General features: G+C 45.1%; 1 protein-coding gene across 3 annotated transcripts in view; it reads right to left on the reverse strand.

Annotated features, from left to right (window-relative positions):
• ZC3H14 (zinc finger CCCH-type containing 14) overlaps positions 1 to 19151 on the reverse strand; it is a 96796-nt gene extending 77645 nt beyond the window's left edge. For 2 of the 3 annotated variants that reach the window (XM_030213744.1, XM_030213743.1), the window contains exon 1: positions 1565 to 1643. In XM_030213744.1, coding sequence (XP_030069604.1) covers positions 1565 to 1600 — 36 coding nt within the window. In that variant the 5' untranslated portion in view covers positions 1601 to 1643. Of the gene's footprint in view, positions 1 to 1564; positions 1644 to 19130 lie in introns of those variants that run through there. The other variant, XM_030213747.1, reaches the window with a different exon arrangement.
• Between the last annotated feature and the right edge of the window lie 172 nt (positions 19152 to 19323).

Consider the following 19323-nt stretch of genomic DNA (forward strand, 5'->3'; position numbering starts at 1 on the left):
TGTTTCTATCTTTCTTTCATTTAATCATATATGTGTTTTGTTGTTTTGTTATTTTCTTGTTGTTATGTTATAGACCCCTGATGAAGGTTTTTTCAAAAACCGAAACACGGACCGTGTTGGGTCCTTAATAAAGTTTTTTTGGAGCATCTTATCTCTTGTCTTGGATTGATCCCTTGAAGTTGTTTTTCCACTTGTTTCTTTTCTGCGCTAGTGGAATAGCAACATTCCATGTAGAATCTCCAATAGTATCTATTTTACTGTCATAGTAATGCTTGAATGTTTTTACTTATATACACTGTCAGCTAGCACATTTGCTTATTTCCAATCTGACGAAGAAGAGCAACCTTCGAAAGCTAATCAAGAAATGTATTAAGTTATGTCCAATAAAAAAGGTATCATCTTATTTTCTTTTCCATGTTTTATTTTGTTTGATTTCTATAGATTCTACATGGAATGTTGCTATTCCACTAGCAACATTCCATGTAGAAGTCGGCCCTTGTAGATCACCAATGTGGCCGCGCAGGCTTCTACATGGAATGTTGCTAGTAGAATAGCAACATTCCATGTAGAATCTCCAATAGTAGCAACATTCCATGTAGAATCTCCAATGGTATCTATTTTACTGTCATAGTAATGCTTGAATGTTTTCACTTATATACACTGTCAGCTAGCACATTTGCTTATTTCCGATCTTAGGAAGAAGGGTAACCTTCAAAAGCTAATCAAGAAATGTATTAAGTTATGTCCAATAAAAAAGGTATCATCTTATTTTCTTTTCCATGTTTTATTTTGTTTGATTTCTATAGATTCTACATGGAATGTTGCTATTCCACTAGCAACATTCCATGTAGAAGTCGGCCCTTGCGGATCACCAATGTGGCCGCGCAGGCTTCTGCTTCTGTGAGTCCGTGCAGGACGTCAGACTCACAGAAACAGAAGCCTGCGCAGCCTTCTACATGGAATGTTGCTAGTGGAATAGCAACATTCCATGTAGAATCTCCAATAGTAGCAACATTCCATGTAGAATCTCCAATGGTATCTATTTTACTGTCATAGTAATGCTTGAATGTTTTCACTTATATACACTGTCAGCTAGCACATTTGCTTATTTCCGATCTGACGAAGAAGGGCAACCTTCGAAAGCTAATCAAGAAATGTATTAAGTTATGTCCAATAAAAAAGGTATCATCTTATTTTCTTTTCCATGTTTGATTTCTATTGATAACCTTAAGGATAACAGGCTTTGATATAGAGCCTTTCTGTGGTACCTTGTCAGACAGGGTCTCCCTGCAGTAGAAAGCTGCAGAAATATTGTAAGCACTTTTGTGTCAGGTGTTCAGCACTGCGTTGCGTCTGGTAGCGCTATACAAATGCTAATAACCATAATAAAAACCTGTCAGTCTTCTAGTCCCTATAATTAATATTAGGCCGAGTCGCCTCCCTAAGCCGCCTGCATTTCCCCCACATTCGCTAACTCTGCTGAAATGACCTGGGGCGGGGGCCACTCGCTGGGTCCCCACGTACCCCACCCCCCTCCCTCGGCCTCTGGGCGCCGCGCACTGACCCGGATTTTGCGGCTGATCTCGGCACCGATCTCCATAGCGATGGGAGGCGCAGCGACAGGCGGAAACAGCGCGAGCTGACGCCAGTACAGACGCGCTACGAAAGAGGAGGGAAAACCTGTCCCCGCTCGAGGCCGCGGCTCACAGCGCCACCTACCGAGCCGGAGTACGACTCACACGACGCCACCTGCACCGTGTAAACGAATCAGAGCAAAGGTCCCATCTTCAGGTGCCATAAAGTACATGTATTTCTTATAGCTCATTTCCAATAGCTTTACCGAATCTATCATGTGACAACAATTCTTTGTACAAGCCCTTTGGTTTTCAGACTGCTGGTTATTAGTTCTATATCCTCTTGCAGAGCTGCCAAGGGGTCCCAATTTTTGAGAGGGAGATTTTAGTACACACCCACAGCATTGGCTCCAACTACTCTACATGGCTCCGCCCTGGCCAGTTCAGAAACTAATTTATTTAATAGCCTAACACCCTTTTCAATTAGCTTTCAGAGGCCAAAACCTCCTGCCTCAGGCAGTGGCGTAGGAAGGGGGGCGGTCCGCCCCGGGTGCACACCGCTGGGGGGTGTCGGCTCCGCGCTGGTGCACTGCCCTCTCTGCCCCGGAACAGGTTACTTCCTGTTCCAGGACAGAGAGAGCAGTGAACCAGCGCGGAGCCGACACACCCCAGCAACGTGCAGTCGGGGCGGATCGGCCCTCCCGCCCATCTCTCCCCACAGGTATGCGCTCCGGGGGGGAGGTATGCGCTCCGGGAGGGGTTGCACTCCAGCGTGAGGAGGGTGCGCCGTGCTGCACCCGGGGGGGGGGGTGCGCAGCGGCAACCCGCCCCGGGTGTCAGCTCCCCTTGCTACGGCTCTGGCCTCAGGTCAGTATAATGCTGCTATGGTATCCTCTGCTGACCTGAGGAACAGAGCAGACAGCCAATGCCTGAAGGCTGCCTGCAGTTCCCCGCTTGCTTTTTTACATTTTTTTTTGTTTGTTTGTTAGTTCTTTTTTGTTGTTGTTGTTGCGGCCGCTGCTGCTCAACGGGAGAAGCAGCCGCAGCCAGAAATGGAGGGAGCTTAGCGCTGCTGCCTGTTTCAGCGGGAAACTTTACCGCTTTGGCGGGAGTGTGGGAGATGACGCGCCAAAGCACGAGTGACTTGGCAGGTCTGCTCTTGTTTAAATTTTGTTTGAAAGGTTAAACACTGTCCTTCAGTTCTCTCATTTCCCCTTTCAGACATTTTTTTTATGTTTAATGTTTATTTCATCTTTATTTACTGCCTTTGAACACATGGCATCAAGGTGGGTTAGGAAAGACGCCATAGAGGCTGACAGAGAGAAAAGAAAGAGGAAAGGGGTCCTTTTACCAAGTTAGGGTAAAAGTGGCCTTAGTGCACCCTTACATGTTTTTCCCCGCACTGTAGGGACATTTTTACCACAACAGAAAACTGGATGATTTTCTATTTTTTCTATTGATGGCCATACACTAATCTTTGAAACAAGGTAAAAAGGTTTAAGCTATGTGAGCTGGGGACTCATGATCTGATAACAAGTGTGGGAAGTGAGTAATTATGGATGGACAAAGGAATGTGGTTTGGCAGTTGAAAGAAAACAGAATGATCTTTGAGGAAGATGATTTGTTAAACCTATGGGAACATAAAAGATATAAAAACAGTTGGGAGAAACAGTGGCAGAAAACACCTATGTGTAGCAGCGGCTGTTCTCCCATGAGAAAATGTTGTTTATATCTGTACTTTTATAAGTAAGTAAATAAACTAAATTGCTTTTTCTCTTACATAGCCTTTCTTAGTCATTTATCACTACAAATTAAGAGTGGCTGGTACATAATTGGTTTGGAGTGGTGGTAAAAAGACTAACATTTAATAACAGATGCCAGTAACAAAGAGATATCTTTACCAAAATTAGCTTCAACTGCCCGGGGAAAGTCATAGACCTTTGTTACCAGTAACCTCTAATGGGCTAACTTTCATCGGCTCTTTGCGAGAGACTGAAGAAACAATAGTAGGAGTTCATAAGTTTTCTCTTAATCTGGAGTTAGGGCTGTTCCTCTTGCAAAATCAGCAGGTGAATGGGAACAGAATCAGGCTCTTCAAGGAACAGACCAAGGACGTCCAACGTAGAATGTCCGTGGTCTGTTCCTTGAAGAGCCTGGTTCTGTTCCCACTCTCCTCCTGCTTTTGTGACTTTACATGGGACATTGGTGTCCTTTCCACTCCTGTGGTTTTGTTGTTTCACTTGCAAAACCAGCAGAACTTTATTCTGTAGAGCAGATCTGAAAGGACCCGCATCTACCTGAAGCAGGAGGTGGAGCTTAGATGGCAACCCCCAGCTGTAGAATCCCAAGGGAGAGACACTCAATATAAGACATCAAAAGTAGTCAATCCCTATGTATAGGATGTATAGGGAAATCCAGAGAAATTACACACTCTTGGAACTACACAAAGAATTTGAATGAAAAAGGGAGCAAAAGGAGAATTCAATATATGCTGTTCCCACAGCCGAGCTTAATTTTTCAGTGAGTGTAGCCTTAACAACGTCTCACTTACAAGCTCTATACATCATTTAGGGGTGTGAGTGGAGGAGTAGCCTAGTGGTTAGTGCAGTGGACTTTGATCCTAGAGAACTGAGTTCAATTCCCACTGCAGCTCCTTGTGACTCTGGGCAAGTCACTTAACCCTCCAATGCCCCTGGTACAAAATAAGTACCTGAATATATGTAAACCACTTTGAATGTAGTTGCAAAAACCTCAGAAAGGCGGTATATCAAGTCCCACTTCCCTTTCCCTCTTTCCCTTATGACATCACAATATCAGAAGTGAGCCAGGTATCAGGCAATCAAGCCATTGTGACATCACTGATGAGGTTGGCTGTTATTGGTGGAATCAGTGGAGGAGTAGCCTAGTGGTTAGTGCAGTGGACTTTGATCCTGGGAAACTGGATTTGATTCCCACTGCAGCACCTTGTGACTCTGGGCAAGTCACTTAACCCTCCAATGCCCCTGGTACAAAATAAGTACCTGAATATATGTAAACCACTTTGAATGTAGTTGCAAAAACCTCAGAAAGGTGGTATATCAAGTCCCACTTCCCTTTCCCTCTTTCCCTTATGACATCACAATATCAGAAGTGAGCCAAATATTGGGCAATCAAGCCATTGTGACATCACTGATGAGGTTGGCTCTTATTGGTGGAATGAGTGTAGGAGTAGCCTAGTGGTTAGTGCAGTGGACTTTGATTCTGGGGAACTGAGTTCAATTCCCACTGCAGCTCCTTGTGACTCTGGGCAAGTCACTTAACCCTCCATTGCCCCTGGTACAAAATAAGTACCTGAATATATGTAAACCACTTTGAATGTAGTTGCAAAAAACCTCAGAAAGGCAGTATATCAAGTCCCATTTCCCTTTCCCTCTTTCCCTTATGACATCACAATATCAGAAGTGAGCCAGGTATCAGGCAATCAAGCTATTGTGACATCACTGATGAGGTTGGCTGTTATTGGTGGAATCAGTGGAGGAGTAGCCTAGTGGTTAGTGCAGTGGACTTTGATCCTGGGAAACTGGATTTGATTCCCACTGCAGCTCCTTGTGACTCTGGGCAAGTCACTTAACCCTCCATTGCCCCTGGTACAAAATAAGTACCTGAATATATGTAAACCACTTTGAATGTAGTGTCAAAAACCTCAGAAAGGCAGTAATCAAGTCCCATTTCCCTTTCCCTTTTACTAAGGTGCGCTGGTGTTTTTAGTGCACATTTAAAATAGGCATGCGCTAAACGCTAAAGACGCCAATATATTCCTATGGGTATCTTTAGCGTTTAGCGGGTGCCTATTTTTAATGCATGTTAAAAACGCCAATGTGCCTAAGTAAAAGACCCCCTTAATTTGCTTCATATATATATATAAAAAAAAATCAAGGAGTACAAATGATGTATAGAGCTTGTAAGTGAGCCGTTGTTACAGCTAAACTCACTGAAAATTTAAGCTCGGCTGTGGGAACAGCGTATATTGAATTCTCCTTTTTTCCCTTTTTAAATCAAATTCTTTGTGTAGTTCCAAGAGTGTGTAATTTCTCTGGATTTCCCTATACATCCTATACATTGGGACTGACTATTTTTGATGTCTTAGATGGCAACTCCAGCAGCGGGGAAGTGAGGACAGGGAAGAGACATCTGTGGTCTGTGTCCTATATATGACAAAAGACAGATCAGGATGTGCCAGACTGGGCTTCTATGGCAACACCAGCAGTTTGGAAGTAGGGCTGGTGCTGGACACATTTTATGGTCTGAGCCCTGAAAATGGCAAGGATCGATCATGAACAAGTATGTGTATATTATACCACATTCATATCATATGCTATGAGTGCAGGTGCTGTGTATCTCAGTAGTGTAATTTCTTCACTCCACATGTAATTAAACTCTGGAATTCATTGCCTGAGAATATGGTAAAAGCAGTTAGCTTAGCGGGGTAAAAAAAAAGTTTTTGATAGCTCCTAAAATAAAAGTCCATAAGCCATTATTGAAATGGACTTGGGAAAATCCACTGCTTATTTCTGGGACAAGAAGCATAATAAAATGTACTGTTTTGGGATCTTGCCAGGTACTTGTGACCTGGATTGGCCACTGTTGGGGAACAGGATACTGGGCTTGATGGACCTTCGGTCTGTCCCAGTATGGCAACACTTCTTTGACTGGGTGACGGGAGAATTAAATCAAGGACGTGCTATGGATGTCATCTACTTAGATTTCAGCAAGGCTTTCAACACGGTTCCCCACAGGAGGCTCTTAAATAAACTAGACGGCCTGAAGATAGGACCCGAAGTGGTGAACTGGATTAGGAACTGGTTGACGGACAGACGCCAGAGGGTGGTGGTAAATGGAGTTCGCTCGGAGGAGGGAAAGGTGAGTAGTGGAGTGCCTCAGGGATCGGTGCTGAGGCCCATTCTGTTCAATATATTTGTGAGTGACATTGCCGAAGGGTTACAAGGTAAAGTTTGCCTTTTTGCGGATGACACCAAGATTTCCAACAGAGTGGACACCCCGGAGGGTGTGGAAAACATGAAAAAAGATCTGAAGAAGCTAGAAGAATGGTCTAACGTTTGGCAATTAAAATTCAATGCGAAGAAATGCAAAGTGATGCACTTAGGGAGTAGAAATCCAAGGGAGACGTATGTGTTAGGTGGGGAGAGTCTGATAGGCACGGACGGGGAGAGGGATCTTGGGATGATAGTATCTGAGGACCTGAAGGCGACGAAACAGTGTGACAAGGTGGTGGCAGTAGCTAGAAGATTGCTAGGCTGTATAGAGAGGAGTGACCAGCAGAAGAAAGGAGGTTTTAATGCCCCTGTATAAGACGTTGGTGAGGCCCCACCTGGAGTATTGTGTTCAGTTTTGGAGGCCGTATCTTGCGAAGGATGTTAAAAAAATGGAAGCGGTGCAAAGAAAAGCTACGAGGATGGTATGGGATTTACGTTCCAAGACGTATGAAGAGAGGCTTGCTGACCTGAACATGTACACCCTGGAGGAAAGGAGGAACAGACGTGATATGATACAGACGTTCAAATACTTGAAAGGTATTAATCCGCAAACGAATCTTTTCCGGAGATGGGAAGGCGGTAGAACGAGAGGACATGAAATGAGATTGAAGGGGGGCAGACTCAGGAAAGATATCAGGAAGTATTTTTTCACGGAGAGGGTGGTGGACGCTTGGAATGCCCTCCCGCAGGAGGTGGTGGAGATGAAAATGGTAACGGAGTTCAAACATGCGTGGGATATGCATAGAGAAATCCTGTGCAGAAGGAATGGATCCTCAGAAGCTTAGCTGAAATTGGGTGGTGGAGCAGTTGGGGGGAAGAGGGGGTGGTGGTTGGGAGGCGAGGATAGGGGAGGGCAGACTTATACGGTCTGTACCAGAGCCGGTGATGGGAGGCGGGACTGGTGGTTGGGAGGCGGGAAAGTCTGCTGGGCAGACTTATATGGTCTGTGCCCTGAAAAGGACAGGTACAAATTCAAGGTAAGGTATACACATATGAGTTTGTCTTGGGCAGACTGGATGGACCATGCAGGTCTTTTTCTGCCGTCATCTACTATGTTACTATGTTACTTATGTAGTTATGGAAGGGGAAGGCATCGTGAAGTGGAACTTACTGAGTAATGTGTTAATACTACTATTGGCTGTTGGTTCAATCGTGAATTGATAATGGATGCGACTATTGGGCAGACTGGATGGACCATGCAGTTCTTGATCTGCCGTCATTTACTATGTTACTATAGCTCCTGCTGAAAGGATAATTGTTCTCTGCTAGGCACACATGAACTAAGTTGGCAGATAATTGTTTTCAGATGCTAAGTATAATAAAGAATTATTTGATTCCTATCTTCATTGACTGGATCCACTTTCTTCTGGGACTTTTGTTTTGCTCCATATGTGGACTTTTTTTCCTTATATTTATTGGGTTTTTTTTTCTTCTCTAATAGGTATGTATCTCATTAACTAAGTTGCTAGATAATTGGGGATACCTGTATAGACATATCTTTGAACCATACAACAAATCTTAAATTGAACCTCCCTTCTATGGGTAACTAGCACAGCAGGCAAAAATTAAGGCTAATAGGGTCAAATGTTGAACATCCTCTCCATCAACAGGCAGACTGCAGCATTGAAAAATAATTATGATTATTACCAGTGGCGTAGCCAAGGGTGGGCCCAGGCCAATCCAATGTGGGCTCAGGCCCACCCAGTAGCAGCACACCTATGATGGCAAGGATCCCCAAGCCTCACCAGCCGAAAACTCCCAACAACTGTTCCTCCTGCATACATTGTAAATAGCAGATCTTCGCCTGCAGTGAGTAGTGACTGATACATACTGCTCAAACCAGCCCCACAGCCTTCCCTCTGATATACTTCCGCCTATTTGGTGTCTGGCTATGCCCCTGATTATTACCAAGTTGCTTTTAATTTTATCTCAGAAGGAGAGAAGGCTGAGTTGACTGTGACAGGATCTCTTAGACCCTGAACTCTGAGCCTGCTGGGTGCAGGAGTGTTAATACAGCACAGAGATGTGGAGGATCCCTTTCAGACTGTGGTTAACACTGGCAGCTCCTTATACTTGGCAAAACTTCACCGCTCATCAGTTGTAAGGGTAACTAAAACGTATGGTTATGGAAGTGTGGGGGTGGGGGAAGGAGTGGGAGCAAGTGTGTCTTCCCTCCCCCATAACATTCGTATTCGGTGTTCTAGCCGCAGCAAATTTTCAGGGAGCATCATGCAGTCTAATGGCAAGGGTCTGGTTTGGGGGATTCACCTGCATGCATGTCCTGGAAGATAGGTTCCATTAGATCTTCAGTAATGCAATAAATCTAGGGGGCTGTGCTGATTTCTTCATATAACTCAGTCACCCCTAGACACTCTGCATATATCAGTTAGGGTCATAGCTGCCAGGGTGGGAGGGTTGGGGGGGGGCAAAATTCCCAGGGGCCCGGCGCAGGGGTCTCTCTCTCCTGCTCCTGACAGGACCCGGGTGATCGCATCCTGACAGGAGCAGGAGAGAGAAAACTCCGGCACCAAGCCCCTCTTGCATTGCCTGCCTAGCAGCTGCTGCTGGGCCCTCAGGTCACACGCATTCTCAGTTTTGAGACTGAGCATGTGCAACCTTAGGAAAGCAGTCGTAGGGGCAGGCAATGTTGGGCTGAGGAAGGAGCCGCTCTGCCTGCAGCTGGCAGGACCAGCCAAGTTTCTTCAGGCGGGGGGGGGGGGGGGGGGGGGGGGCAGCGGTGGTGATGATTTTTTTGGGGGGTGGAGTGTGGCGGCGGCAGCAATGACAATTCTGCCCTGGGTCTGGCAGCGGAGGCCCTGCCCAGCCTTTTGGCAGCCCTGGTTACGGTAAATGATGCCAAAATGCCTCCTGTCTTCTAATTTGCGTGTCCCCACCTATTCTCTTGCCATTAAGTATCTGGGATACCCTTTTCTCACCTCTTACTAAGGGTGACATAGATGATGGGGAGGTTAAATTCCCTCATCTAAGCAGTATGAACAGACCAGGCTGTAGCCATCTTCATTGAGTCTCCTTCCCTCTCCCCCCTCCCCCCACAAAGAATTCAAAATAAATGATGTAGAGCAGAGCTGTAGAAAAGGTAGGATTTGGGGTAATACAGGAGCATCCCACGCTAAAGTCTAAAATGTTTAACCCCTCCTTTCCTTTCAGCCGGCACTAGTTTGAGAGGAGAATATGCTGCACATTCAGAGTTAGTCCTTGAACTTCTGTCACCTTCTTTCATGCCGTCTTGTTCCCATCAGCTTGTGATTGTCAGGGTCCTCTTTGAAGAATGCCAGAGCCTGGACATTCTGTAGAATCCTCCTGCTGAAGCCAGGATTCCCCACTGGCTTTTAGCACAGGATTGGGCAGGGTGTGGTGTCCTCTTGCACCAGTCATTTGGTTTCTGGTGGACTAAAATTAGATGTCTTGCTCGTCTTCTAGGCATTTGTCGAGACTGTGTGCACTTCTGGAGCTGATTGAGATGTGGCACAAATAGCTCAGGATATGGAGAATGCAGTGTGTGTTCTGTCTGTCTCTCTAGCAGCAGGAGTAACAGTTTGGCACATTCTAATTTTAATTTCTGGCTGCCCTTGGAAGATATTCTAGCTTAATTTGTCCTGTCATCATAATAAATTTAGCTATTATGAGTTTCTTAGCACTCTCCATGCATCCAAAACCGTATCCCCACAGAAACTGTGATCTAAATCTGAGGACTGGGTGGTTAAATGTTTTGCTCAAGATTGCATCATATTTATTTAGATTTTGCTCACATGTTTTTCAGTAGTAGCTCAAGGTGAGTTACATTCAGGTACACTGGATATTTCTCTGTCCCAGGAGGGCTCACAATCTAAGTTTGTACCTGAGACAATGGAGGTTTAAGTGACTTGCCCAAGATCACAAGGAGCAGCAGTGGGGTTTGAAGTGGCCACCTCTGGATTGCAAGACTAGTGCTCTAACCAATAGGCCACACCTCCACTCCACTATTTGTATAGTATTTGTGATCTGGTTTTCTTTTCAAGATGTGTCCTAATGATTGTAGCATTTTCCTACAGTGCAAAATGAACAAAAAGCCTTGGTGTTTAAGGTCCTTAATATAAAGCAGCCCTTGGTAGAGAAAACTAAATAATAATAATCATTTTGTTTATGCAGTTCTATTCTATTAGCACTTCTGATCTGCTTTTTCATTCCTGAGGACACAATGATGTTTAAAGGATTTGAAAACTGTGTCCTGCCGAGCCATTCCCACCATTATAAATAGAAGTAGCACTGCAAGCATGATACAGGCCATCGCATTGCTAAAAGGCATGAGCATACAGCACAAATATGTGAGAAAAGGATGTAGGAAAAACATTATTTCCTGTCTACCTCTATTGTTATAATCTCTGAGGAGCTAAAATGGCTGTTTTGCTCTTTCCCACTTCCTTCAGATATGGCCTGTCCACTCTGCTGTAGTACTAGGCCCACTAACCCATTGTTGCTGGGTGGCCAGGCCACCACAGCTGGAACAGAACTTCACCCTGCTCAGCTGCAGCCTCCATGCTGCCCCGCTGATTGAAAATAAAGTGCTGCTCCTGGTGCTTCACAGGTCTTGCTGTGCAGCTTCTGATGTCTATCCTGACCTTGGTCTTGCTTTCACAACGTAGGGCTACTGCCACAGCCACCCCTCTCCCTGCACATTGAGTTGGACTGCCTTCAGCTTCCAAGAACTCCTAGCCCTTGTCAAGGCTCTGTGCAACGTTCCTTCCCTGATTAGTGATTTTCCATTCATTCTTTCTTTTGAATTCATTGGGGAGCCAGAGGACAGCAGAAAGCCAGATGGAAGAATAGGAAGCCAGAGAAAGACGGTGGGAAGAAAAGGATCTGGACTTGTTCGGGTATTCCCCCAAGGGACTAGGTAGAGAATCCAGACACCTCTTGCCTGCCAAAACACAATTGAGGTACCACAGCTCTTCTGCTGGGCCCAAGAGTTACCTCAAATCAGCTCACACAGTACACTGCAGCTATGTCCACCTACCATCTGCTGGAGACAGAGAATACTGATCTGAATGGAGCTGCACTGGATGTTATGCAGAGGAGGGAGTCAGAAGTCACTAAGTTTTAGAGGTCCCAGGTGATCCAAACATCCTTCTTCTCTGAAATTCTATCAGAGTCATGATTCTTGTGGTTTTCTGGTACAGCAGTGTTATAGTGTTTACACACTTTCCACTGGATGTTTTTCTTCTATTAGAACACACTGATTTCTTACTAGGTGTCTGCTCCTCACAAGGAGGACGTAGTGCAATTGGCTAAAGTAGAGTAGGCCTAGGTATTCCCCATGGGGTGTGCTCTAATGGTGCATTCCAGGGCCTTTAGACTCTGATCTATAGAGTTCTGGAAGAAGAGAGGGCCGCAATTAATTTGTACCCCACATTTTCTCACCTATTTGCAGGCTCAATGTGGCTTACATAGTACCATCAAAGGCGTTTCCCCAGTCGGTGGATAACAAATACAAAGTTGTATATGGATCCTATGAGGTACAAGTGGAGAGTCGGAATGGATGAAGATTGCGTGTTGTCCTGTTCGATCATAGTCATGCTGTGTTGGTAAGTGAAGAGGGTTACGTGGGGTCGTTGCGGTAGGCCTTTTTGAAGAGGTTGGTTTTTAGTGATTTCCTGAAGTTCAAGTGGTCGTGGATTGTTTTACAATTACAGAGCTAGGGTCTAATCTTTTGTAGTCAGTAGTCCTTGCTGTGGAAGATATGGAGGTTCCAACACTGGCCTGCAAGTGGTTCAACTCCTGGAAGAGCCTTGCCTGGATGAGCCTGTGATCTGTAAAAAAAAAAAAGGGGAGGAGCACAAAGCTTCCACAAACAAATGTGGAAAAATAATATTTAAAGGATATCATTCAAAAAGAAGTCCAAGCTTCTAAAAATTCTTTATTCTAAAGCAGTATACAAAATGTGTGTACAGTTTTGACCCACCAAATGCACAAACAATCCTGAACCTACAAGGGCTGTGTTTCAGCATAAAGCCTTCCTCGGGGGTCTGACACATAAGGGGAACAAACAGGATAAATTGTTCCAGAAACAAAGTCAAAAGTGAAATTCCAATGTGTCAAGCGAAGTATGTCCTGACAAGGTATCTTGCCAGGACATACTTTGCGTGACACATTGGAATTTCACTTTTGATTTTGTTTTTGGAACAATATTCTCCTGTGTGTTGTTCTCCTTATGTGTCTGTGACAGACCCCTGAGGAAGGCTTTATGCCAAAACACAGCCTTTGAACGGTCAGGATTGCTTACGCATTTGGCGGAGTCAAGACTGGAGAATAAAGAATTTTTAGAAACTTGGAAATTCACTGATATCCTTAGAATATTATTCTTCCACCTTTTTAGTTTTCTTGAGCCTGCCAGCATGACACAAGTCTGGGAGGCTGACTGGATCCACAGTTCCCTCTGCCACTTCTGTTCAGAGGCTACTTTCTGCTTGTGGTATTTCTGTATATAAGCCCAGTCTTAGTTAAGCCTCTTTGCCAAAGCTTGATCACCACTGCTCCAGAGCTATCTGCGTTTACTTGCCTGTACCATGAGTTATTCTCATTTAGATTCTGATTTTTATGCAAATTCCTCTGTTTCAATACCTGTCACCCAATTGTGTGTTGGCTTCACTTTAGTTCTGAGACTTCGTAGTAAGTACCAGTGTTCCTTAATCTTGGACCTACAGGTGTGCATCTAAGGGCTGGTTTAATTTGTCTAATACAAATCCAAAAGAATCCACAGTAATTATTCAGTAGTCTGTGTCTGTAGTCTGTGTCAGTGAGACAGGCTGTAAATCCAGAGCAATACGAGGTCCGACGCAGGTCTGCTCTACGGAAGGGATGTCAACACAGCAGCAGCCCCTTGCCTCAGATAAGAGCCCCTTTTTTATAAAGAAATCATGGGCTGCAGCTGTTCTGATGATGCACATTCTGGCTTTGGGAGCAACACACACATAATTTTGTCTAACCCAAATTTAGTGGCTTCAAGGGCCCACTGATTGTCTCACTAGCAACACACTGAAGTCACCTTGACAAGAAGCCAAGGTTTAATAAACTGTGCGATCTGACAGCCAGTGTCGCTCCAGCTGCAAGGGTAATTCCAAGAGTCTTTGGCTCTTCTGGCCATGACATCGATTCTGGCATAGCGGGACCCTTGTCAGCAGTCTTTGTCTGTATGCAAGGTCATAGCGTCACCAAATATTAGGCTTTGCGTTGAAAGATGGAATAAGCTTAAGTCTGCACTTTTGAAGTCAGGTTATTAATGCTGGATAGTGTCATGTATTATAATCACACAGCAAACAACAGCAGAGGAGACTAAAAAGAAGACCTTGCATCAAAGGTGTCCAAGGAAACTTTATTTGAATCTTCTTAAAGGCTCGCCACAGCTCGTGTTTCGGCCTAAAAGGCCTGCATCAGGAATCTAGAAGATCTACCTATAAACAGTGTCTGCCTTGAAAAGTCTCTTAAATTGACTTCAAAAGACGGCATCCTCTGACACACAAAACTAAAGGAATGATCCTCCCAAAGTCATGACACGGTTTATGAGTAGATCTTCTAGACTCTTAATACAGGCCTTTTAGGACAAAACACGAGTCTTTAAGAAGATTCAAATAAAGTTTCCTTGGACATCTTTGATGCAAGGTATTCTTTTGGCTTCCTCTGCTGTTCACTGTGTGCATTGTTTTCCAAGGTGGAGTTTTCTTGTGTGTGTTTTTGGTTTGGCCATATATTATAATCCCATATAGTTTTGCTATATAGTAACACGTATAACGTTCATAGTGTTTGTTTTGCTCCCACAACCTTCTCTGTGAAAAGGTATTTCCTGATGCTACTCCCAAGTCTACCACTCTGCAATTTTAGTTCATACCCTCTAGTTCAACTACTTCCTTGTGTCTGAAAAACATGTCTTTTAATACCTTCCAAGTATTCTGGCTTGCAAGGGGGCATACAGAACACTGCCCCTCACCCTTAAGGTACTGTGAGCCACCTTAAAACCCTTAGCCCCATCCAGGAAGTGATACAGGACTGTATTATAAAAGGCAGAGCCCAGGGACGGAAGAACTGAAGCCACAGACTATGAATGCACTGAACGCTTCTAGCTGCTGCGACCCGGCTGAGGTAAGCCAATCTTTTATTTGAGACTTGTGAGCCTTGTTCTGAGGTCTGGTTGGAGCCAGACCTGGAAATCCAAAGAGAGAAACTACAAATTGTAGTTGTGGTGTCGCAGTCACAGGCCATAGACTGTTTTGGGCCCTGCTAGGACTTTTCCCTTCTGAGGATAGGTTTCTAGGCCTGTAAATTAATAGGCCTCAGATTTAAGTTAATAAAGCACTTATTCCATGTTTACAACCTTGTCTGGCTGTGTTATTTTGAAGGCACACTCTCAACTCTCACTCACAGTATCACATGGCTCATAAAGGGCTTTATGGAGGTTGACTTTCTTACTTATCTAATCTTAATATCCCATACGCTCCCTGTTGCTTACTTTGTTCTATAAATGACCATCGTTCAGTCTTTTCAGGTATGCTTATGACATGTTTTGAATTTACTAGAAAGAGTGCATTTTTGTCATAGACCATTATTTACGGAACATTCTTTCCATTGGAATACATACTGAATAAACTTATGTTAACAGTTAGAAAAGACTAAAACTTTGCTGTTTGAAAGTGCCTTTGGAACTTAGGTTGCATTTACCTGGATGGGATCCTTAATCTCTGGGAAACATTTTTTTTTGTTGGCTTCTATACATTTTGTATGATTGATTTCTAACCTATTATAATTTTTGGCGTTCTTTTCTTGCTTTAAGATTGTAGATTTTAAACTGCTTTGACTTGTTTTTATAACGAAAGCAGTTAGAGAAATTATGCTGCAGATCGTTATTTATTCAGATCTCCCATCCCTCCTTTCCTCTGGGGTACACATATCAGGTATTAAGTCCATAATCAATAAAAAAAAAAAAAATCTCCTTCTTACCTACAAATGCACTCAGTCTGCTGCCATCACTATCTTTCTACCCTCATCTCCCCTTACGTTCCCGCCCGTAACCTCCGTTCACAGGATACATCCCTCCTCTCAGTACCCTTCTCCACCACCGCCAACTCCAGGCTCCGCTCATTCTGCCTCGCCTCACCCTATGCTTGGAACAACCTTCCTGAGCCCTTCCGCCAAGCCCCCTGCCTGCCTGTCTTCAAGTCTTTGCTTAAAGCCCACCTCTTCAATGCTGCGTTCAGCACCTAACCCTTACCGTTCAGTGAATCCAGACTGCCCCAATTTGACTGCCCCTATCGGACCGACCGTTCACTTGTCTATTAGACTGTAAGCTCTTTGAGCAGGGACTGTCTCTCTTTGTTAAATTGTACAGCGCTGCGTAACCCTAGTAGCGCTCTAGAAATGTTAAGTAGTAGTAGTAGTATTACATATAGCAGTGATTTAACCAGAGCTGAGATTGTGATGTCATAATGTCTCATTCCACCAATGCCTAAGAGCCAACCTCATCAGTGATGTCACAATGGCTTGATTGTCCTTTATTTGTCTCACTCTTATCTATTAGATTGTAAGCTCTTTGAGCAGGGACTGTCTCTCTTTGTTAAATTGTACAGTGCTGCGTAACCCTAGTAGCGCTCTAGAAATGTTAAGTAGTAGTAGTAGTAGTAAAGAGTAGGGCACAGATGGCACTTCCAACAACCATGAGGAAAACACAAGGAATAGCAGCAGATAAGCTTTATTTTCAATCATCCACAAGGTCCTTCCCCGCTTGACAAACCTGTTCTGAAAATTGGAAACAGGAAGAAACTCAATCAGTATTACAATAAAACTGTATTCCACTCATTTTTGAGCGATGATGAAAAATTGGCTACTAGGAATGTAACCACAATCCTGAAGACCTTTTACGTAGCAACATTCTTGGGACATTCTTACACTGATCCAATAAAAAGCTATGTTACTGCCTGCAAAATAACTCAATAATAGTAAATTTAAGAATGCAACAAGGCAAATCAGTCAACCCATATTTAAGGCCTGATCATCACAAAACAACAAATGTCAAGTCTCTCTTACTTTAGTTATTTAGGGCTCAGAGATGTGCCTTTATTCAATAAAAGTAGGTGAAACAACTGTTCCATTGCAGGGCCTTTGCCTAGTTCACCACAGCACCATCAGCTACTAGACTAGGGCAGCTGTTCCATGGTGTTCCTGTCTCATCAAGAAGGGAGGCACAGGTTGCCAAGTAATTTATTTATTTATATTACATTTGTACCCCGCGCTTTCCCACTCATGGCAGGCTCAATGTGGCTTACATGGGGCAATGGATGGTTAAGTGACTTGCCCAGTCACAAGGAGCTGCCTGTGCCTGCAGTGGGAATCAAACCCAGTTCCCCAGGATCAAAGTCCACCACTCTAACTACTAGGCCACTCCTCTACTCATGTGGAAAGTAATTTTACAACTACAAAAAAATTATAAAATCAACCCACTCTTCTATTTGATAAAAACAAGTTGTGTTTAACTGCCTTTATACAACAGGGTTCTTTAACAATCCCATGCAGCACACAAATGCTTTCACCAGTTACACCTGATTCAAGGAAGGTGAAACTATGCAGATACATGCCTATCAAACATATAAACGGCGAGTGACCGACTCACTCGCAAATGCGCAGTAGAGACTTCCCTCTGTCCCGCCCCCGCGTCAATACATGATGACGAGGGCGGGACAGAGAGGGAAACTGCGCTGCCGAGGTTGATACCGCACCCGCCCACCCGAGGTCACCACTACCGTTATCCCCCCCACACACACACACACCCGGCCCGGGCCCTCTCTCTGCTACTAAACTTACACATCCATTCGCCGGAACGCAGCACGCACATCAGCTGAGCTGCCATCGGCCTTCCTTCCCTGCCTGTGTCCCGCCCTCGCTGACGTTACGTCACAGGAGGGCGGGACACAGGCAGAGAAGGAAGGGCCGACGGCAGCTCAGCTGATGTGCGTGCTGCGTTCCGGCGAATGGATGTGTAAGTTTAGTAGCGGACTAGAGAGAGAGGGCCCGGGCCGGGTGGAGGGTTGGCGGCGACTCCGGGGGGGGGGGGGGGGAAGGAAGGAAAACCCCAATACCAGCCTGTTTTTACGGGCTCAACTGCTAGTTTTGTAAAATAACATATAAAGGTATAAAATTCCACCCAAATGCAGACCCCAGGAACACTTAAAGTACACATGATTTTGTTGACACACATACTTGCACATGCATACACGCCCACACAATTTTATAAAAGCCATTCCCACATGCCTCACGCCCAGAAAATGTTTTATGAAATTATCAAGTGGTTAAAAAAGAGAGAAATTATTTTTCAAAATTGCAACAACAGTAAAACAAAGCTACTGGGCTCAGAAAGATCTCGTACTTAAAAGTCTCAAACAGTAAGGGGCCATTTTACTAAGGTACCTACGCGCATCCAGAGTGGGCTACCATGTGCCCCTCGTGGTAATTCCATTTTTGACGCACGCCCAAAACATGCAGTAGAAAATATTTTCTATCTTCTACGTGTGGCACTTAACCAGCCGTAATCAGCAGTTTACGCGCGCTGGCCGTTTACTGTCTGGTTAGCGCACGAGACCTTACCGTTAAGTCAATGGGTGATGGTAAGGTCTTAGGACGGATTGAGCCAGACGGGTTTTACTTCCATTGCTTTGAAAGCAATGGAAGTAAAACCCGGCTGGCTCAATTACATTGAAAGCAATGGAAGTAAAACCCGGCTGACTCAATCCGTCCTCCTCTTTCTGGAGCCATATGGTAACCCTAAGAAGTTCTTAGGTCGAAAATGGACATGCGCTGGTTTCAATTTTGCAACACGTCCATTTTCAACAACAAGAACAACAACAAAAGCCTTTTTGCGTCCAAAACACTTTTGGTTGCGCCTTAGTAAAATGGCCCCCTAAGTATGGGAAGGGACAGTGCACGTGCAAGTCCGTGCGTGGGTAGACTTGTACGCGTGTAGGAGACGCTCATCAGGCTCGCGATGCCCTTCACAGGACACACGCAGGATCTACTACTGCAAACTGTGCCTCTGGACTACACACAGGAGGGTTGCCAGGTGGAAAATTTTTTTCCCACCCAAAGGAGCCCAAATCCAGCCCAAACCCCGCCCAAACTCAAACCCCGCCCCTGACACTCCCACCCCCGCGTCATCACCCCGCCCCCGTCATCGACCCCGCCCAAAACGTCACTAACCCTGCCCCCCCCGTCATCGGCCCCACCCAAAACGTCACTAACCCCGCCCCCCGCGGCCGGAAAAAAACCGCCCAAAAGACCGCAACACAGGTAGAGAATGAGATTCAAAACGATGGGTCCTCCTGCCCCCAGAGCCGGCTCTGGGCAGCTAGGCTACCGCCTGAGGAGGCACAATTTTTGGGAAGGGATCTCTTTCTCCTCCCCTCCCCCACTCATGGTGTTCCCATATCAAACCCCCTTTCAGTCACAAATAAGTAAGAATTGATTGTATATCAGAGAACGGATTTACCTCTGAGGCCAAGAGAAGCAGCCAACAGCGAGACTGCCTCTCTATCGCCCCTCCCCCTCTGACGCAACATATTCCCTTCCCTCCCTCTGCGCGCCCCGCCCTCACTGACGCAACTGCCTGTTTCCGGCGCCGGCGGGGCGGGGCGAAGCGAAGCGCGAGACGAGCTGTAGGGCTGCTACGAGGGAGGCGACGT

This window comes from Microcaecilia unicolor, chromosome 9 (genome assembly GCF_901765095.1).
Source record: "Microcaecilia unicolor chromosome 9, aMicUni1.1, whole genome shotgun sequence".
Classification (NCBI taxonomy): Eukaryota; Metazoa; Chordata; class Amphibia; order Gymnophiona; family Siphonopidae; genus Microcaecilia; species Microcaecilia unicolor.